General features: G+C 34.3%; 3 protein-coding genes across 3 annotated transcripts; 2 read left to right on the forward strand and 1 right to left on the reverse strand.

The window, feature by feature from the left end:
- Positions 1 to 881: 881 nt before the first annotated feature.
- LOC125186350 (transcriptional regulator STERILE APETALA-like) lies at positions 882 to 5,243 on the forward strand. Its single transcript, XM_048082701.1, has 3 exons — positions 882 to 1,123; positions 3,454 to 3,970; positions 4,523 to 5,243. The coding sequence occupies exons 1-3, from the start codon at positions 923 to 925 to the stop codon at positions 5,095 to 5,097; spliced, it is 1,293 nt and encodes a 430-aa protein (XP_047938658.1). The 5' UTR covers positions 882 to 922; the 3' UTR covers positions 5,098 to 5,243.
- Positions 5,244 to 10,754: 5,511 nt separating this feature from the next.
- On the forward strand, positions 10,755 to 12,646 carry LOC125191307 (NAC domain-containing protein 92-like). The gene is made up of 3 exons (XM_048088825.1): positions 10,755 to 11,030; positions 11,488 to 11,771; positions 11,860 to 12,646. The coding sequence occupies exons 1-3, from the start codon at positions 10,790 to 10,792 to the stop codon at positions 12,400 to 12,402; spliced, it is 1,068 nt and encodes a 355-aa protein (XP_047944782.1). The 5' UTR covers positions 10,755 to 10,789; the 3' UTR covers positions 12,403 to 12,646.
- A 2,873-nt stretch (positions 12,647 to 15,519) lies between these two features.
- LOC125187678 (peptidyl-prolyl cis-trans isomerase CYP28, chloroplastic) lies at positions 15,520 to 17,391 on the reverse strand. The gene is made up of 2 exons (XM_048084302.1): positions 16,698 to 17,391; positions 15,520 to 15,823 (listed from the first exon to the last, which is right to left on the reverse strand). Exons 1-2 carry the CDS (start codon positions 17,374 to 17,376, stop codon positions 15,615 to 15,617), a joined length of 888 nt encoding a protein of 295 aa, XP_047940259.1. The 5' UTR covers positions 17,377 to 17,391; the 3' UTR covers positions 15,520 to 15,614.
- Between the last annotated feature and the right edge of the window lie 4,684 nt (positions 17,392 to 22,075).

The following is a 22,075-nucleotide window of genomic DNA, read 5'->3' on the forward strand; positions in this document are numbered from 1 at the left end:
CCTGCAATTTATCGTTTCATTTAATACGAAATATCAATTCGGCAGAAATTTGAGTTAGACGCATTTATTTGTTTTCATCATCAGTGTAATGCTTGAACTACATTTTAATATTTTATCTCGAAATTGGTCGAGTCAAGTTCTAACTTTACCGTGATTTTGTTATTTTTTTTTATATATAATTGGAGTGTTATTTAATTGTTCACAAACTTTTGATTTCATATGAAAAGATCAATGGTTAGTAGTACCAATACCAGCTAAGCTTTTAATTTGATTTTCCCTATAGCTAATAGTTATAGAAAAAACGAGATCATATCATATACTATATGTACCTAAATCCAAAACCAAACTATTTTGTTAAATTTATTGTTTGAAAGTGCTTGACGAATACAGTTACTATAAAGTACTACTAATAAAGGACTAACAAATGAACTTTTTATAACACATGCTCAAATAGATCCAAAATGAATAGTATATGACTAAATTCCAATATTGACCCACCCACAATTCTCAGCTGCTATTTGGCTTTGCATGCGGAATTTTGTCTTTGTTATTCGTTGTGGTTCCCATTTTATATTTCCTTTTATTTTATTTTTCTATAGAAAAAATCCTCGATCCATCCCAATAAATATTGAAACATCTGGTATTCTACATGGAGATTTTATATAACGTTGTTATGCGAGCTAATTAAGAGAGTAAAAGGTATAGATAATGTTTTTATTTTAGGAAACACTTCTTCTTTAATGGAACAACTCAAAAAGGAAAACTTCTCATTTCTAACGGGACATATTGTATATAAGTAAATCAGGGATGACATAATCTTCAGACACTCAAAATCAGCCCCATTTTTAGGGCCCATCACTTTGTGTCTCTGTTGTTTTTAACCTTGGCTTGGCTTTGGGTTTGCCATTATTCAGTTATATATATGTCAACATCGTCTTCTTCAAGCAGCAGCAGCAGCAGCAGCAATGGCGGCACGGGCTCGTCTTTCCAGAGAAGGACGAGATCAAGAAAGGGTGTTTGGCCGGAGCCATTTGTGGAGGCTCTCGCCGTTCAAGTCGCCACTGATGCATACCTCAACTCTGGCCGCCTTTCCGCTGCTCAAGCTCTCCTCAACATCTTTCAAGTACTCTCTCTCTCTCTATACAAAAAATGCATGCTCTTTGTTTTTTGCTCTGAATCATGATAAACAATGATTAATGAGACAGTTTGGTAGGAAAGATAAATAATCTAAACATGACAAAAACACATATATTAAGTCATTTTTGTTTATAAAACTCCAAGACAGATAAGTCATCTATCCTATCAAACTGCTTAGTGCTGAATTAAGTTGATATCAACAATGCACATCCATTTGTAATGAAATGAAGAAAATATGGTTAATTAGTGTATTACTAGTAATGACAAAATGTGGTTAATTAGTGTAGGTTAAAACATAAAGGTTGAGGGGTGCAATTGAGGAACAAAAAGGGTCAAAGGGTGAGTGGATTTGATTACCCAGGCAGAGAGTTAAATAATAAAGGCAAAATGGGTTTAAATCTTTATCTTTTGTGACAGAAAAGAATGGATATTTTAGGGTGGGGGGCTTTTTTGATCGGATCCTTTCATGGAAAAGGGTTATTTTGTTGGTTTCTCTTTCTTTGGGTGAGATCTACAAATCTATAAATTAGTTTTGACTAGTTTTTTCCCATTGCTGCTACAACTCTGACAACACTGATGTTGACTTGTCATGAGCAACCCCTTTTGCAAATTGTACAAAGATGCTATATATACAGTACTTTAACTTTTTCACTTTCAACTCACTAATTTTACCCTCCATTTTTGGGAACTCAAGCATGTATAGTCTATTAATTTTGGATTAGGATCACCAAGTCCACTTGATCTATTGCAATCAGACAGAATCATTACTCAATTTCTCGTGCTCTTATTCTTATTAATTAATTTTGCCATGTCTTCTCACCAGTCAAACCTCATCCCACTAATTTGCACAATATTAACTGTTTCATATTCCATGTTAATGACACATGTTATGATTTCATATGGCTTGAACCGTGACAACAAAAATATTAATTTATGCACGCTATTAAATTAAACATTTGATATTACCACTTTTAGCATCTCCAATCACTAAATATCTCATTTTATTATTATTTTAAGTTATACTAGAACTCATGCTAAATTTCAATCACATTTTGTTAGAAACTTATGTAGTACTTATATTTTACTAATTTTTTGATTCATTATTAAATGAAATTAAAATGTGTATTTATGACTGAAGAAAGTACTAGTATGTAATAGTGGGTTTTATTAAATTATGACAGAATCATGACATAACCTTCAGTTTTCGGCCGCACTTGTATAAAAAAGTGATCTCATAATTAATGCACCTCTTATTCAAATAAACACAACACTTTACCTTTTAGTCAATCCTTCATAGCTTGAGCAATCCAAAAGCTACAAACCAATAGGTGTAGGGTTTGAACCAATTTGATTTTTGCTCAGAATTTGTTGATCAGGCTATCGTTAATTGAGCTGCATACTTTAGACACCCTCTATATTATATTGATATACAGGAGTAATTGCATGTTATCTAAGTGAGAATAGTTGACTACATACAAGGACTAATAATATGAGTGAGCGGCGCGTGGGGTTTTTTCACAAAGTGAGACTTGGCATGATCTTGGATTTGATGAAATATACTTCTTCCCTAGAAATATGTGTTTTGACTAGTTTGGTGCCTGGCATTGGTAATTGCTTTGCATATGATTTTAATTTGTTGAAAATGACTAAATTTTATAAGTAGCTTTTCAATCTATGCCGTGTATGCTTTGTTATCATGTAATAACATAATATTCTCTCCATTGTAAGGTAGTTGAAGCGTTTCTTTGAAATACGAAATTTAAGAAATGAATTTGTTAAAGTTAAAATGAAAAGAGTAAAGTAAAATATGGAATGAAGTAAGAGAAATAAAGAGGGAATAAAACAAGAGAGAGAATAAAGTTTTTTCCAAAAAAGGAAATGACTCAACTAACTTGGGACAAACTAAAAAGGAATACGACTCAACTACATTGGGAGGAAGGAGTATCATGTATTTGGAAATACAGAGTATTTGTCTATTTGATATAACGCAACCACTACTTGAATGAATAACCAGAAAATACGAATTTAGTTCAATATAAGAGTGATTTAGTTCACAGCATGAATTTGAAAAGACAGAGTAAATTAAAATGTTATTATCATGAACTAAATATTCCACAAAGTAAATACTTTAGTATAAATTATAGTGAACTAATATCACTTAGTTTAGTGAACTAAATTCTTATTCTCTAGTTGTATTTAAGATTAGTTATGCTTTGATCATCTCCCTATGTTTAATTAATTATATTTATGCTATTTAATCTCGGTGATTAATTATTAAAATAGGAATGATTATCTATATTTATTTACTAATTGCAGGTTTGTCCGAGATGGAGAGCCATTTCACGATCGGAGCTTCTATGGCAGGAGCTGACGCGGCGGATTTGGAACGCTGAGAATCTCCGCAGCGACACGTGGCGCGAGGAGTACATTTACCGACATCGCACGGCCGCGAATTTCCGGCAGCGGAGATACGAGCACACGACCCTTCCTTTCACCGACGGCCTATTATGTCAGCGGCTGGCGCTCTCCGACGAATACCTCGCCGCCGGCTTCTCTGACGGCGGCGTCTACCTCTTCCACCTCCCAAGCCGGGCCCACCTCAGCACATTCTACCCACTCGACCGCCATCGCCTCGGCCGCTTCTCCATATCCATCTCTGGAATCATTCTTTCCGACGTCCGCCTCGTCTTCGCCACGTTGGATGGAGACATCCACACCGCCACGATCAATGATGAGATGCCTCTCCGCAGAGCCCACATTGGTGACGTGGTTGACGATGGCGCCCTCATCGACTTCACTGGCAGTAACCGCTGGTGGGTCGGCCTTTATGCAGGTGCGTAATGTTCACTTTTGTCATTTCGATCCATCCATAAAATAATTTTTATATTTGTTTTTTTATTTTTTCGTTTTTGATAAGTACAACTCACTTTTTCACTAATACATTGTACTCAAATTCTATTACTACCATAATACTAATAAGTATACTCTCTTGTCCCATAAAAAATGTACATTTTCCATTTTCGTCCGTCCTATAAAATTATGGACATTTCAATTTATGGAAAGTTAACCCAAACTCATTACTCATCGATGTATTTATAACTTATGCCACTATGTCTATGACTCACTATCACAACTCATTAAACACTAATAATGTGAGGTCTCACTATCCACTAACACTACTTTAACCACCCTTTTAATCTTTTCTCTTACTTTACAAATTATGCACCAATTCCCATGTCATTTCAAATGCATTGATGTGTATGGGTAAACCTGCACAGAGTAAAAGTGGAATCTTCATTCCACTAACTTTTTCTATCCAATTTTTATTACATTTTTTAAAACCTGCACCGCACAGATTGAAAGTGAGACTTTAAATCATGGACAGGTGCCCCGGAACGGGCCATCCAAATAAGGAATGGCGAGACAGAGGAGTTGCTATTCGTGGGCGGAACCCTAACGGACCCGGAAGCAGTGATGGGGTGGCATTCCCTATCCGACATGACCGAACTACTCGGAAGAGTGAGGATGACCGGGAACGAGAAGGCAGTGGCGTGCACGAGCTCGCGCATGATCCTCTTCGACCTACAAAACGAAGGCGCAATCCTGCTCGAGCTAGTCCTCGCAAGAGGCATAATGCTGGGCTGCTTCGACGCCAACTACTATGCCGCGTTGATCACTGATCAGCGCGGCATAGGCAGCCTGCGCCTGCTGATGGATGCAGAGGAGGTATGCAGGTTCAGGTTGAGAGGCCACCCTGCCCTCGGCTGCATCAACGCAGGATACGCCGTTATTGTAAACAGTGGAGTGATTAGGGTTTGGGAGATTGAGCGAGGACAGTGTCTCTACAGTTTAAGAGAGAGAATAGGAGGAGATTGTAGCGCCATTGTTGCAGATGAAAGGCGAGTTGCAGCGGCTGCTCAAGGTGGGATTATCCATTTGTGGGATTTTGGGGCACAATGATATGAATAGGGAGGGTAAATTAGGGTTTATTCATTATGCATGAACAAAGTGTCGACCTTTCACTTTCATTATTGTCGTCATAGATAACATATTCTCAAAACTGGATTTTGTCACTATCTATATCGATTGGTATTATCATTTTATGATATGGATAGCACATGGCTCTATTAAAGTTTTATACTTATCGAAACCACAAACAAGTACAAATTTAATTAATAATATACTCCTATATAACCCTGTTGTCTATTCACCTTCTTTCTTTCTTTTTTCTTTCTTTTTTAATTTTTTGGGCCTCCAATATCGATCAATATCATTAATACTAATAATTACTTTTCCCATATCATTTAAAGTAATACTACTATTTAAATGTTTTATGATATATTTACAAATTTTATATTAGTTTTCATGTCATATCATATGTTTATATTTTTGTGGGACGGAGGGAATATTTTATTTAGAAAATTGATTTTTCAAATCAATTGGTCATACTTAAAGTTAGACTTTTTTCAAATCAATTGGTCGTACTTAATGTTAGACTTGAGCCTTTGAGTTGGAAGGAAATGTATTGGATAATTCTCTTTTATAGCTACACATTCTTGCATGTGTTGCTCTTTCTTTCAATATGAGGTAAAAGTCATTATTTATAAATACATAATAGATCTTCATCATTCTTTGTCTATATTAGTACTCTATCTTCAATTATTATAATTTAACTACAAATATTATTACATGGAGTATTATTAATTATTGATTTGTTTATGTGTATAAATTTATGTTACTATATGTTAACTAATACTCCGTCCGTTCCGCGGTAGTGAAGGTGTTTCTTTTCGGCACGCGATATAAGAAAATTTGTGTTAAGTGAGTTAAGTAAATGGAGAACAAAGTAGGAAATGAAAAAGGTAAAGAGACGAAAAGATAATAAAGTAAGAGAGAGTAAAGTAATTAATAAGAAATGTGTTCACTTTTACTAAAAAGGGAAATGACTTCACTACAATAGAACGTACCAAAATGGCAAAATGACTCTAGTACAATGGAACGGAGGAGTACTAATACATACACACATTGAGAAAATAATTATTGTACAAATTGTATTAATCTATCAATAACTGTTATGCATATAATTATTTTTCTATATATAAATCATGTTACTCAATAATTGGTATTATCTATAAAGAATATATATTCAAATAATAATTTAATTTATATAAATTATAATATCTATTAAAATAATACTCTCTCCGTCCCAGCTAAGATGACACATTTCTTGGCTGGCACAAGATTTTAGGAATTATTGGTAAAAGTATTTAATTGAAGAGAGAAAAAGTGGGTGTAAGTACGAATATATATATATATATATATATATATATATAGAGAGAGAGAGAGAGAGAGAGATGAATATTTTAATAGAAGTGAGAAAAGTGGTTGGGTGTATTAATTGGAGAGAGAAAGTTTCCAAAAAAGGAAATGTGTCATCTTAGTTGGGACAAACTAAAAAGAAAAACGTGTCATCTTAAGTGGGACGGATGAAGTCTTTATTATACAAAATCATACTATTAGTCTACTACTAATATATAAATATATAAATTATATATACCGCTATACAAATCATATTTTCTTTAATTGTTTATTTTTATCATTATTAAGCAAATTATATTAAATACTCCATTCGTCCCTTATAATTTATCACCATTTGACCCGATACGGATTTTAAGAAATGTTAATAAAAAATGAGTTGAAAAAGTTAGTGGCATGTGGGTCCTACTTTTATATATTAGTTTTATAATAAAATGTGAATGATATTGAGTTACTAGAATGTGAGGTCCATTATGAAAAATAGTAAAAGTGAAAGGTGACAAATTTTTATGGACGGACGAAAATGAAAATAAGTGACAAATTTTCAGGGTTGGGGGGAGTATTATATTTTTCATATTTTAATCAATACATTGAGAGATGTGGATTGATTGTGACTTTATGGTTGTTCTTCTTAGTTTATCTCTTCCTTTTGTTCATGTGGTTCCTAGTTTAGTTTTGATAGAAGCAAGTACCCCGACACGTGGGAACTTCAGTTTGTTTCTCTTCATGTTCTTGTGTTCGTTCCTAATCACTTTTGGGCTAGGGTCGGAGAACGTTATAATTTGATTTTATTAACGGGTTGGGGTCTGCCTACCCCCCCCCCCCCCCCCGCCCAATATGGGTCTTTTTTGAAAAATAAAATCCAATTTATGGACACATCCACATTCTATAAATATACCAATTGTGAGCAACATTCAAATTTGATTAAACTATTCTAACTAAACTATTCTAGTTAAAACTATTATTATCTTTAAATTTGTCTTAGAAAAAGAATTATGAGAAAAATAAAGATAGTAATAGTGAATAATAAAATGTAAAAAATAAAGAAAAGTAAAAGACAAACAAAGTTTAGTATCCCATATTGGAAAAGATGAATGAATGATCTAAGCATGTAGTCATAAAATAAATACTTGAAAATTTATTATCCCACATTTTGTCCCACATTAAAAGTGAAATAAAACATTCAAGCATGTTTTTTATAAAAGAGAAACAACCAAGAATGGTTTTTTAAATTCTTAGGCCAACAAATAAATATGGGCTATTAGAAATTCTTGTACTCCGTATTTATCTATTTGTGAAAATTTATTTTTATAAATAATAAATATTTTTTTTATTTAAACTGCAGGTTCAGGTTTTGCATTGCATTGAACAAGAACTGGTAACCGGCTAATCGTCCGCCGTTTCCGAACCGTCTTGCCAGTTCCAATTCCGAACTGGAGATTAACCGATGGTTCGATTCAATTTGGGCATGTTCAATATGCACGTTACAAACACTATACCTTGATTTCAATTTGAATAGTCTTTTCACTTTGCTGTTTTATTTTGGTTTATACCCTTTTGTTCATATAATAATACAAACACGAAATAGATCTGAAAAAATAATTTGAGACCAACAAAAATAATGACCAAAACTAATCCACCAAAACATTAATGATATTAGGGCATTTACAATAGTGGAGCATAAATCTGCCTTTTGTTTTATTTTTCAGTCCCAACACTTGTAATACAGTCCTATAAATCCACCTATCACATTTTCCATGTCACCACTATTTTTATATTTTTATAATTTTTGTATTATCAAATAAAATAATATAAAATAAACTATTAAAATAACATAATACTCCGTATGAAAATCCTCGTCATATTAAAATACAAAAAATTACAATGAAAACAAAATAAAAAAGGTACAAATAAGCTTCAACGGTTAGTCGGTTACATGTCTAAATTTCTTCAATCATATTGCACTGGAGTCGAGTATGAGCTTCTTCATCGCGAGTTGTAACAAATGCAAGACACACCGTATTGAAGTCGGGCGGTAAAGCCCGATGTTGGAGCTTGTGGGCTACACCGGAGCTTAGTCCAGCGTTCTCGCCCCAATTTGTGACTCCTTCGCCGTCATCCTCGACTATCAGATTAAGCATGATGATGAACAAGCGGAGTGATGAACAAGTGCATGACATCAACAATACACAGTAGAAATGTGTTGGGCCTTTAACTATTGGCCAACGTGATTGGAGCGCACTAAATGCCTACTCTACACCTTTCCGCGCATCCTCTTGTCTTTGAGCAAATAAATGTATAATAGTTAATGTTTCCTATTATTTAGCACATTTAAGAATTATGCCCAAGTGTTTTATTGTTAATTTCCACTACTTTTATTAGCGTTCTTAATGACATTAAAAAATGTTCTTATCCGTTTCTTTTGTTGTAGTCCAATAACCTGGATTATAATCTTCATCCATCCAAGAGTTTTGGTGTGTCATGTCTTACGCGACAGAATAATACCTCTCCCACGATGGAAAATGGATAAGATAAAATCTATTGTGCGAGTGTGTTGCGTCAAGAAAGTGCGTCACACAATTCTTGCTGGGATTGAATCGCATTTGATTGGACGAATTGGTTTAATTTTAGTAGTAATACTAATTCTATGATTACCCACATCATGCACAATTCAATGAATGAAGACATGGTCTTAAATTACTTGTGCCAATAAAATGCTCACGTCTTTTTCCTGGTAAGAGATTACTATTGTTTGATTGTATAGTACTACTATATTTATTCTTATTTCTTTTAATTTCTAGCTAATTGACTAGAGTACGTTAATCATATATTATGAAGCTTCAGTTTAGTTTAGTTGTGTCTGAGGACTTGGGAAAATTACAGACTTTCAAGTGCTTTCATGTAAATAGAGTTAAATTATTTGGATAATTTTGAGGGATTGTTAATTACTACTCCCTCCGTCCCACAAAAGATGCCACACTTTCCTTTTTAGTTTGTCCCACAAAAAATGTCACATTTCCCTTTTTGGAAAAAGTTCTCTCTCACATGAATATAAAAATTATATTTTCTCTCTCCATTTAACACACAAAACAAAACCTCATAAAATCTCGTGTCATCCCACAAGTGTGACATCTTTTGTGGGACAGAGGGAGTAGTATTTTTAAATGTTAAATATAGCTGACACATGTAACAAGAACACGAAAATGGAAACAGTCACGATGTATTCGACCAAGGTATGAATAATACTCTATCGGAAAATGATCAAAACAAAAATGCATCTTAATACATAAATGCAACCCGATTCGTGGCCTTAAGATTAGGCGATCTGATAGTTAATAATTAATCAAAACACGGAATGTGATTATTAATCAATTTTAGGTTATTTTATAACATTCGATTTGGAAGTAATTTTTATATCATTTTATGTTATTCTGACCTAACAATAAACTAATAATGTGGACTTCTGTATAATTTTATTCTGCTTTTTTATATTAAGATCTACTTTTACCTAAATCACAACCCTATACTCCACCTATTATAAAGTACCACATATAGTTTCCCACCAAAGTTCCATTACTCAAAACCAAGCCAAATTAGATATACGTGACGTCGTATCAAAAATAATATTATAACCAATGACGAATCATGAAATCATCTTCGATATTCCATAGCTATACATTTTACGCAATGTCCTCAAAAACTAAGAAATACGTGTATGACACATGCTTCGTCCCAACTTGCATAAAACAAAGCTGCACCAACACCTACACCTAGAGCAAATAATACATTAATTACAATATAGTATGCAGTTTACTAATTTCTATATTCAAGTCAATTTCCTTCTTTATTCCGCACTGCCACTACACAATTTGTTGGAAAGTATACATTTATATTATAGTCCTATACAACATATATAATATATAAATGGTGTAAATGACATTTGATAACATAAATATTTATATGTGAGAATCTCAAGTAAGCTTATTAGTTTATTAGAAAGAGTACTACTATTTGGCGTGGGTTTTACGGATGTGGCACTCACGCGCTACCAAAGCTGACATCAGCAGCACCTTTGAAAAGGCAAACAATCATTCTGTTTATTGTGTAAATTAATGAAACTTAGAGTGGAATACTCCGTTAATTTAGTGATAAGCTCAATGCAGAGTTAAGCACGCATATGCGCATCCTCATCACTCTTTCCCTGTTCTTTCCTTTCACCCCAAGACACTTGCACATTTCTTTCTATATATAATAAATAGCCTCCTCTCCTTGTCTCCTACCACCCTATTTATTCCCTTTAATTCTATTACAAATAATTACTTGTTTGTTGCTAAAAATGGAAGCAGCATATACATCTGCATCTGTTGTTAACATCATTGTTGCAGAAGAGGAAGAAGAAGAAGAATATAAGGTAGCATGCTCAGCCGTGGATCAGATGCCTCCGGGCTTCAGATTCCATCCCACCGACGCGGAGATTGTAACTCACTATCTTCTCAACAAGGTTATTCACAGACGATTCAGAGCTGTAGCTATCAACGAGATTGATCTCAACAAGTGTGAACCTTGGGATTTACCTAGTAATTATTCTACATTTCTCTTCTCTTCTTTTCTTCTATAAGGCATGACTACTTTTTAAATCAAATAATTTTGTAATATTTCATGTTTTCGAATAGTGAGTAGTGATAATCTGCAAACTGCATCTTTCGTATAAACTCTAAACTATGATCTACACCATAAGATTTCAAGATTTGATGTTAATAAGATGAAAAATAACGTCAACAGAAAATGTCAAGACAATTTCAATCGGTTGACAATATTGACGTTGTGTTGACATTTTCTGTTGACGTTATCAAATCTTGAAATCTAACGGTCCAGATCATAGTTTGGAGTTTGTACAATGTATCATTTAATTTAATTGCATCCCTCGCTCGAAGAGCATCTCATACGTGCACGATCTTCCAATATAGTACTGTCAACTTCTTGTGTGATTGTTTGTTGTATGAAAATTTGAATGATTTTGGTTATTGTTTCCAGATAAGGCGGCAAAGACGGGAGAAAATGAGTGGTTCTTCTTTTTCGAGAAGGAAACGAAGTATCCATCAGGTACGAGAACGAATAGAGCAACAGCGTCGGGATACTGGAAGGCGACCGGGAAAGACAGAGAGATACGCAATGCAAAGAAAAAGCTTGTTGGGATGAAAAAAACACTTGTATTCTACAAAGGTAGGGCTCCTAAAGGCCACAAAACCAATTGGGTCATTCATGAATACAGACTCCATGGAGACTTCTCCGCCTACAATATCTCCCATCATGCCAAGGTCTCTTTAACTACTTTCATTTCATACCAAGTTTTGCACTTAAATTATCATCACTTTTTCAATAATTAGCTAGCTTCTTTTCTACCAGGAAAAATGGGTTGTTTGCAGGGTTTTCCACAAGAAAGATGAAGCAAACACTCCACTCGACTCGTTTGTTGATCGTTATCTCATTGACAGCTCTACACGGTTGCCACAATTGACAGACGACTATTCCTATCGAAAACCTAGTTCAAGCTCTGCGAGTGATGAAATCATATCGAGCAAGAATAAGAGCAACTTGTTGGTTCCTCATCCAAATATAGATACCTACGGCTACAACCAATATTATAACATCTGTTCAGCGCCATCTCTTGATTTCCAGCATCAGTCGTTGTGGTGTCTCGCCAACTTTCCTGTGAAAATAGGTGACCATGAGTATGATGATAAGCCTAATTCAGCAACTCATGTTTATATAGGTGGGAAGGAGCCTGAGAGAATGTGTAAAATGGAGCCGGATTCATTCAATAACTCTGCTATCAGCCATTCACGAGACACTGGGCTCACCATTCTGGAGAAAGAGAGTGAGAGCAACATGGACTATGAGGGTCTGTGTTTCAGCCCCGATATGGATTCTTTGTGGAGTTACTCATGAATATTTATCGTTGATTTACATATATATTAGATTACTATAGTATTTATTTGGTGGTTTCTGTATATGGGAGTTATTGATTGTATTCGTTTGCCCTATGTCTTATGATTTAGTTTTGTTGTTTGATGATGCATGAGATTGTTTCATGCTTGTACTAAACACTTGTAACTTCACTCCTTTAATATCTACTCATTTAGTTTAGGTATTTGTTTGCTCATTTAGTAGTATAATTTCTAGAATTGTAAGTTGTTTGTGGACATATTTGTATTAATGCCAAACATACCTAAACTCTCACCCAATGCATATTGTGCTTTGAATTTAGATTAATCTTTATGTCAAGTGTTCCATTTTCGTGACATAAAAGAAAATCATCTTTTAGTAGTTTCGGCTGCTTCTTAGTCCCTCCACTTTTTGCCTTCAAGTTCGCATCCTCAAATACTCCCTCCGTCCCAAGGAAGATGACCCCTTCCTTGGGTGGCACGAGTTTTTATGTAATTTTATTTTGTGTGTTAAGTGGAGAGAGTAAAGTAAGAGAGAGAGAATAAAGTAGAGATAAAAGAGTTTCCATTTTTAGTAATGGGTCATCTTGATTGAGACAAATAAAAAAGGAAAGTGGGTCATCTTTAGTGGGACGGAGGGAGTACTTTCTTATTTTGCTACTTATTCTTCCCTTCAGAAGGATTTATATTTGTCTTTTAAATGGGGAAGACTCATATGAACTCGGCATGCTATAAAGTTCCATTAGATTTAAGATTTGTTCATGAAGATACTCCAAAATTAGATCTATTGAGACATTTGCATGAAGCATCGTCCCAATCGATTGATCCACTGAGTCAATATAACAGTTAGGTTTTGATAGTAATGGAAGAAGATTGAGAGCCTGAAAAGATATATACTACTACTATATGATATGTATTCAGATCTTCACCCTCCTTACATCAAAGACTATTTATAGACAAACCATAATGGATGATTAATTAACAATAAAGATAAATCATTGTCCCTAGAAAGCTTACATCAAAGACTATTTATAGACTTACCATATTGGATGATTAATTAACAATAAAGATAAATCATTGTCTACAAAGTTTTCTTTAATCTTTAATATGTAGACTTTATCTTCGACTCCTTATTTCACGTGACCTCTAGGTTGCTCCAAGTAAATTTCATCTTCAAGCCAACCATTTAAAAATGACGACGTCACATCAAGCTGATAGATTTTCCAATTGTGTTAGGCGACTATAAATAAATAATACTTCCTTCATTTATAAAAAATAGTCTCATTTGTGGATGACACGAATTTTAATTAGAAATTGGTAAAGTAAAAAGGAAGAAGAAAAAATAGGTAAAGTAAGAGAGGTGTGTAGAAAAAGTAAATAAAGCAAGGAAGAAAAGAGGTGGAAAAAGTATGAGAGAGGAACTTTTCATTTTCAGAAATTGGACTATTTTTTGTTGACATCCCAAAATGGCAAAATGTGACTATTTTTCGTGGACGGGGAGAGTATAGTTGTCTCACGATGTGCAACGAGAGCAAAATTTCACTGTAATCGATTTCAGTTTTCTGCTTATATATCATTTTGCCACCAACCTCGCCTTATACCTTCTCAGTTCTCCATTAACATTTTTCTTTATTTTAAATAATTTCACACCATTAGCTTTTCGCCGTTCTGCCAGTGCTGTCAATGAAAAAGTATCATTTCTCTCATTCGCATTAATTTCTTCATCCATTGTAATCTTCCATTTCATGTCTTGCACAACATCTACATAAGCCACATGATCAGTATATAGAAACAAATATAATTCACATTTTCTCAATGGCTTCATCGACTTCTTTAGTAGCTTCATATAAATCACTCAGATTGCGCATTCATCTTGGCCTTGTACCTGACCTGGATATGATTAGGTGATTCTGGTTCTTCGATTTTACGTGCACCTTCTGGCTGAACGCGTATAATTTCTTATGCTTCTAGTTCCATGTTTGATCTTCTTCAAAGACAACATCATTACTTATGGTCACTTTCATTGTGAATGGGTTATACAATTTATAACCTATTACTCGATCATCAATCCCACAAAGATACATTTTTCACTTTTGTCATCAAACTTGATTCTTTTAGCTTCATGAATTTTTGGAATAAGCAATGGTAATTACTCCTTCGTCCTAAGGTAGAGGTCATATTTGGGTGGGTGATGACACCAGAATTTAGGAGATATTTTTTCTGTATTAAGTGAAGAGAGAAAATATATTTTTATAGTATATTAATGTAAGAAAGTTTTTTTTTCAAAAAATGAAATGTAACATCATTCGTGAAAAAATAAAAAAAGAAAGTGTTGACATCTACCTAATTGGGACGGATGGAGTATTTGATAAAGGGGAGTGATTAATGCATAACCACATCTTAATGCATTATTAGAGACCAAATTTCACCCATTAGATAAAAATATGGAAGGACTATATTAGATGGATTTTGAAAACACGAAGTTCAATACAATGGCATTTTGGTTCACTCTATGTTTTCAAATCCGTGTTATGAACTAAAACACCTTTATAGTGAACTAAAACGCCCTTATAGTGAACCTCATGTTTTGAAATCCGGTTATATATTTTCATCGGGATCAAAAATAATGTCTTGGTCATTAAATAAGCAACCAACGGTATTTTAATCGATGTTCATCAGGAGCAAGAGAATGGCACAACAATGTCCTCATCGGCCATGCAATGACAAAGAACTCAATTTTTCATGGAGGGTCAAAGCACATTGAGATAAAAATGAGCTAAGTTTGTCAACACCGAAGAGCAATTTGCAGACAGCTTAACTAAGGCGGGTAGTTTATAGACACTTGCTGCTTTTTGAAGTCAGTTTCGAGTTAAAAATTAAGAAGAGGTGTTGAAGAATAAATTTGTAACTCTCAAATAAGTTAGATGTTGCTAGACTCTTCAACTACATACATCAAATGTAACAGTTTTACAATGAATAAGGTGTTTTTACTAATTAGTAATCCAATATGTTTAACCTGTACTCATTTGGAGTACATATAATATACCTTGAATCTTTCTCAGATTATCCTTTACTCTACATAGTACTCCCTACATATCAAAAACCAACAGAAATAGCGAGCTAGAGAGATACTCCAAATATCTGGAGCAGTGTAAATAATTTTATTTGGATAAGTTCACTCAATCACAAATGAAGTAGATAGAGTGAGATGTAATTTCAAGGAAGACTAGGGGAAAGGGTAGGTTTTGCAACTTTGATAACTCCGCAATCGCTAATATAGAGCGTCTTAAGAGGTCTGTTCCAGATTGCACGAGCACTTTTAGCTCTTCCATCTCCCAGAAACTCTGCCAAATCGTTGTACTGTCGGATTCTTTCACCGGGTATATATGTCGGAATCGATGCTATAGCCCTCACAACATCCAATCCTGCACCATGTATTATCACTTTTCCCATCACTTGCATCCATATCAACACTACTTTACTTCTAAGTCAAAACTACTACTCGTGTAAGTACTAGTTCTATTTTACTCTATTCTCACATTTATAACTAGTATACTACTTAACTTGATAATTATTATAGAATCATAATCTCAAGACCTTCCACGCCTTACATCATTTCACGGCAAATATATACTCCCTTCATCTCCTATCATGTAACAGATTTTCATTTTGGTCAGTATCGTATTAGTTGTCCCATTTCATTTTTATAGTGGAACATTCCAATAACGCAATCTAAATCACATTTTGTTATAAAACTAATATGTAAAGTAGGGTCCACATTTCAATAACTTTTTTAACACAATTTCTATTACTCCCTTCGTCCGCCATTAAATGTTTCATTTTTTCCTTTTTCGTCTGTCCGCGCCAATAAATGTCTCATTTCACTTTTACTATATTTAGTAAGCGGACTCTACATTCCCATTAGCTCATTCCACTCACATTTTATTATAAAACTAATATATAAAATTAGGTCTCATATTCCATTGACTTTTTATTTACCAACTTACTTTATAAAGTTAAACAATTTCTAAAAATTTGTACCGGTCAAATAAGAGACATTTAATCATGGGTGGAGGGTAGTATATTTTTAAAATTTTGTACCGGGTCAAAGTGGGACACATATTAAGAGACAAAGGGAGTATATTAATGGATTGCCTAAGAGTCTCAAACTATATACTATCATCACTTAAAAACTAATGTTTGGACAAATTAATTCCAATTTCATGCCACCAAAGTTAAATTGTCACAAGAATATATATATATATATATATATATAGTAAAATGTAGGCAGCATCTAACCTTCAAGCACAGAGCCAAACACAATATTGTTGCTATCAAGCTGCGGGCAAGGGCCGGGCCCAGTGGTGATCAAGAACTCCACATTATGGTAATCCGGACTGAGCTTCAAGTCATCGTCGTCGTCGTTTTCTGACAAGCATAACGACACCACGCCGGGCCTGGAGTGCTCGAGCAGAAACGCCTTCGAATCAACGGTCTCAGTGTTCCTAATCAGGCCCACGGGGGGCTTAACATCTCCTTTGTCTCTGCGGCCCTGGCGGCCCGCCACGAAGAACTGGCCGGGCAAGAGTTTCTGGACCAAAGTGCCCTTGTAGGTGGAGCCGCAAGAGCCGGTGCACATGGACTTGAAGTTGGCGACGGTGATGGGGACGACGTTGCCGTAGAGGCCGAGCACGACTCGGCCGAGGGGCTCGGGCTGGGCGCAGAGGGAGAGGTCGGACTCGCCGAGGGTGCGGTTGAGGAAGTAGGAGGGGCAGATGCTGAAGTCGAGGAATACTCGGTCGGTGACGGTGGTGTCCGGGGGAGGGGGGGCGGCAGAGGCGGAGGTGGTTAGGGGGGTGAGGAGGGGGAGAGTGGCGGAGAGGAAGAGGAGGGAGCGGCGGTTGAGGGGGAGGGTGTGAGGGTGGTGGTGGTGGGGGGCTGAGATGGGATTTGGTGGTGGGAGATTGAAAGTGGCCATGGGAATTGGTGGTGCATGGTGGAGATGGAGGGAAGGAAGATAGTGTGGTTATGATGTGGGATGCTTGGATACCACATGCACTGGATTATTTTGGGTGTGGGGTACATAACTTTATCATTTTCACACTTGTTGCTGTATGCCTGTATGAAATTATATACTCTATCCCTTTTTTAAAAATAGACTAGTTTTGGACCTCACCATCCTTTAACACTATTTTTACTATTTTTTTCTCTAATTGCACACTAAATCTATGTCATTTTTGGGTTTATATATTTTTTAGGACTAATAAAGTAAATATTTCTATCTCTAATTATAAGAAAAGAGTCAATTTTCTCTTATTTTAAAACCATGTCATTGTCTATTCCAGGAGTCACGAGTCCAAAAAAAAGTACTTCCTCCTCTAGTCTAGGGGTGGATCGAGAAAACGTTGTATCGTGTTTCATATCGAAAATATCGATATGAAAGAATTTCATATCGTTATCGTATCGAAAGTTTCGATATATCAAATTTCGATATATCGAACTTTCGATATGGATAATATCAATATCGTTATCGTATCGAATACTTATATATTGAAAAATATAATTTCAAAACTGAAAAATAACACGTCAACACAATAAAATAAATATTGTTCTTATTAGGGTTTCATATATATATATATATATATATATATATATATATATATATATTCTAAATATATGAATGAATTAAATGGATTTATATATATTTATAATTTTAAACTTCAATATGTATTGAATTTCAATATGTTTCGATATATTCGATATAAAACGATATATCGCGATATAAGGAAATTCATATCGTTATCGTATCGAAAACTTACGATACAATACCGTATCGTATCGAAAATTACGATATACCGAAAATTCGATACATTTTCGATATTTTTCAATACGATACGAGCGATATATCATTTTTTCTATATTTTTCCCCAACCCTACTCTAGTCCCCCCATTAAATGTTTGTATTTCGTCGTCGACTTAAATAATGATCTCATTTTATTTTTACTATTTTTGATAATCTACTAAATTCGTCTCACTTGTATTTTATTACTCTATAAAATTAATATATAAAATTATGACTCATATTCCATTTAACTTTTTTCATCCCTTTTCATTCACAAAGTTAAATACTCCATTAGAACCATAAAAGATGTCTTACTTTTCTTTTAGTTTATCCCACTAAAGATGTCACATTTCTATTTTAGAAAAAATTCTCTCACAAAATAATATAAATATTATATTTTGTCTTTACACTAAGTAAACAAAAAAAAAACTTCCTAAAATCTTGTGTCGTCCCACAAGTATGACATCTTTTATGGGACAAATGGAATATTTCTTAAAATCTGAATCGGTCAAATATGAGACATCTATTGAGAACGGATGAAAAGTAGTAGAGTATTATCTTTTTTTTATTATTGAGAAAATTTTTTTTATCAATGTTATATAAATACTCCCTCCGAACCATTGAAGATGACTCACTTTCCTTTTTTAATTTATCCCAATTAAGATGATCCATTACTTAAAATGGAAACACATTTATCTCTTACTTTATTTCATCTCTATTACTTTACTCTCTCCTCTTAACACATACTCCCTCGGTCCCACAAAGATTGTCTCATTTTTCCATTTCCGTCTGTCCCACAAAATTTATCTCATTTTACTTTTTACCATATTTGGTAGTGGATCTCATATTCCACTAACTCATTTCTACTCACATTTTATTACTCCCTCAGTCCCCGATTAAGAGTCACAATTTGACCGGGCACGAGTTTTAAGAAATGTAAAGAAAAGTTGGTTGAAAAAGTTAGTGGAATGTAAGACCCATTTTTTAATATTGGTTTTATAATAAAGTGTGAGTGAATTGAGTTAGTGGAATGTGGGACTTACTTACTATTTATGGTAAAAATGAAGTGTGACTCTTAATTGGGGACGGACCGAAATGGAAAAGTGTGACTCTTAATCGGGGTCGGATGGATTATAAAACTAATATATAAAAGTAGGACCAATATTCCACTAACTTTTTCAATTCACTTTTCATTGCATTTCTTAAAATTCGTGCCCGATCAAAGTAAGAAAATCTTTCTGAGACGGAGGAAGTAAAATACATAAAATCTCGTACCGTCCAAGGAATGAGTAATCTTACTTGGGACGGAGGGACTACTTAATTTATGATTCCACATAGATTGGAGCAGATAAAAAATGTATGGTCTGAAATAAATTACACTAAAATGTGGTTGATGTGATCGCATTAATGAAAAATTAGGCAGGATTATACTTAGGCCAATAGCATTATATATGGAAACTAGACTAACATCAACCATTGATCAATTCTACCTATTGTGAAGACATTGGTGTTGGAATTCCATTCTAGAGACAAAGAGCAGTGATTCCATGGCTGCGTCTTCTTCATCATTCTAACATTCCTGTGATGAAAACATGCATTTCCCGATCCCGATTTGTGCAGCGCACAACTACAGTATCTGTGATATGGCCTTCGCTCTTTATCTCTTCTCTGAGATGCAACGCTCCCTTCAAACCATTGCACAAACACATCCTCCGCGATTGTGTTCATCTCTCCCTCTATCGATCTATCTATATATCTCTCACGTTCAAATATGGGATCTTGTATATATATTGAATGGAAAAAAAAATAAGAATTTGAGGTCAAATTCATTCTAATTCAAACAACAAACTTCCGAAATTATAGTCACGGGACTTTTTCCTTGTTTTTATATGGACAAAGTAGAAACATAACATTGACTTCAATCACGGCATTCAAGTCGACAAACCATTGAATATTTGCCTTTCAGCCTCATTCAACGGTCATTTGGCTGATTATAGTATAGGCCAAGAATACTCACCAAACTTGACATAAAGTCCATAGTACGCTCGGGTGGGTGCCTTGGTTTTATGACTTTATCCATCCATTATCCATCACTCATCTCTCCATGTAACTCTTACACAAAACAACAAAAAACTACATAAAAAATGCTCAATTCATAACAATGTATCGAAATAAAGAATTGAGTAAACAAAACCGTGATTTATTTTTAAATACTAAAATAAAAAGAAATAAGACCTAAAACTCATTGAGTTGAATCCCAAATAACGTCTTTGTTTAGAGTCATTGGCTCAACTTAGCCTACAGCCACAACTCTGAAATAAAAATAATAGTAATATTAGAAACTTAAATACAATATATAAAATTTAAAATGTCAATAAATGCTCGAAAAGTGGTGATATAAACTGAAAAATGTATCGCACAACTTCGCCCGGCCAGGGAGAATTATGGGCATAAAGCCACCCGACCAAATGGAAGTCACTGGGCAGCAGCCTAGGTTGCTGGCCGGTAAGATGGTGGCTCAATGGTGCCCGACTAGGTAGGGCAATCTGTCTCAAATTGGACAAATTGCACGATTTTTCTTTGAGCTTATTCTCTATCTAAGCTTCGTTCTAGCTTCATTTTCACATCGAATCTCGACTTGCAAAGAAAAGTTAATCCAAATATGAGTCTAAATAAATAAAAATTGTAGGAAACCTAAGTGTAAATGATCGAACATTTGCTTCACATCAGACCCCTTCAATTTATGACAAAAATATGAGCATGTACTAAACCAAAATTGTAATGTGATATTGGCACCTAATATCATGAAATTTTCAAAAAGTTGAATTTTTCCCACGAAACTTTGAAATTGGCAAATAATAACATGAACTTGACCCTGAGTTTGTTATTTCCCACCAATGGAAAAATTAAGGCAAATAATATTATCTTACGAATTTTTTTTCGTAATTTCTCGACAACAACTCCGAGAGCTTCAAGTTTTTAATCTTTGAAGATAGTTTTTCTTGAAGCACATCCTCAAAAATTGTTCTTCAATCTATTAATATAGCCAGAATATTTTTATTGGTGAGAAATAACAAACTCAGAGTAAAGTTCGTGATATTATTTGTCGATTTTAAAGTTTGTGGGAAAAACTCAACTTTTTGAAAGTTTCATGATATTAGATGTCAATATCCCAATTGTAAAATGATTGTGTTTATAATCAAATGAACATTAGTCTAATCTTATGTGTTTAATTAATAATACTAGCTACTAATCGGATCAAGATTATTTTGACCGTCAAATTTAACGACATCGTCATTTTTAGGATAAAAGTAGACGGCTTCATAACATTAAGAACAAAAAGTAACTCCCTATATCCAAAAAATTTGTTGCTTATTTCTATTTCCGTTCGTCCCATAAAATTTGTCACATTTCATATTTTACTATTTTTAATAGTGGATCACTATGTGGTCCATATATTAAACTAACTCATTATTATTTATATTTTATTGTAAAACTAACCAACGTTCCATTAACTTATTCTTACTATTTTCAATTGTAATTCTTAATAATTGTGCTAGTTTAAAACATTACTAAGAAAGACGGAGGACGTATCAATCTTCTTTGCCATGCTAGTATTGCGCCTTAATACATCACAGTCTAAATTGGGCTTGACTGATCTGATCAGTGATTATGCCATAAAAGAAAATTATTTTGAAACTCGACGAAATTCATACCTTGGTTCTCAAGATCGGCCATAAAAGAAATTTAGTTTGCAAGTCGATGGAATTCATTCCTTGATTCTCAAGAAATAGAATATTTTATGTAGCTTTCTAATCTGACTAGTAAAGAAAAG

This window comes from Salvia hispanica, chromosome 5, assembly GCF_023119035.1.
Source record: "Salvia hispanica cultivar TCC Black 2014 chromosome 5, UniMelb_Shisp_WGS_1.0, whole genome shotgun sequence".
Classification (NCBI taxonomy): Eukaryota; Viridiplantae; Streptophyta; class Magnoliopsida; order Lamiales; family Lamiaceae; genus Salvia; species Salvia hispanica.

Coding starts and splice junctions, on each gene's coding strand:
- LOC125186350 (XM_048082701.1), top strand. CDS start 923: ATGTCAACATCGTCTTCTTCAAGCAGCAGCAGCAGCAGCAGCAATGGC. Junction 1,124..3,453: donor CTCTCCTCAACATCTTTCAA/GTACTCTCTCTC, acceptor TACTAATTGCAG/GTTTGTCCGAGATGGAGAGC. Junction 3,971..4,522: donor GTGGGTCGGCCTTTATGCAG/GTGCGTAATGTT, acceptor AATCATGGACAG/GTGCCCCGGAACGGGCCATC.
- LOC125191307 (XM_048088825.1), top strand. CDS start 10,790: ATGGAAGCAGCATATACATCTGCATCTGTTGTTAACATCATTGTTGCA. Junction 11,031..11,487: donor TGAACCTTGGGATTTACCTA/GTAATTATTCTA, acceptor TATTGTTTCCAG/ATAAGGCGGCAAAGACGGGA. Junction 11,772..11,859: donor ATATCTCCCATCATGCCAAG/GTCTCTTTAACT, acceptor CTTTTCTACCAG/GAAAAATGGGTTGTTTGCAG.
- LOC125187678 (XM_048084302.1), bottom strand. CDS start 17,376: ATGGCCACTTTCAATCTCCCACCACCAAATCCCATCTCAGCCCCCCAC. Junction 15,824..16,697: donor GTTTGGCTCTGTGCTTGAAG/GTTAGATGCTGC, acceptor TACATGGTGCAG/GATTGGATGTTGTGAGGGCT.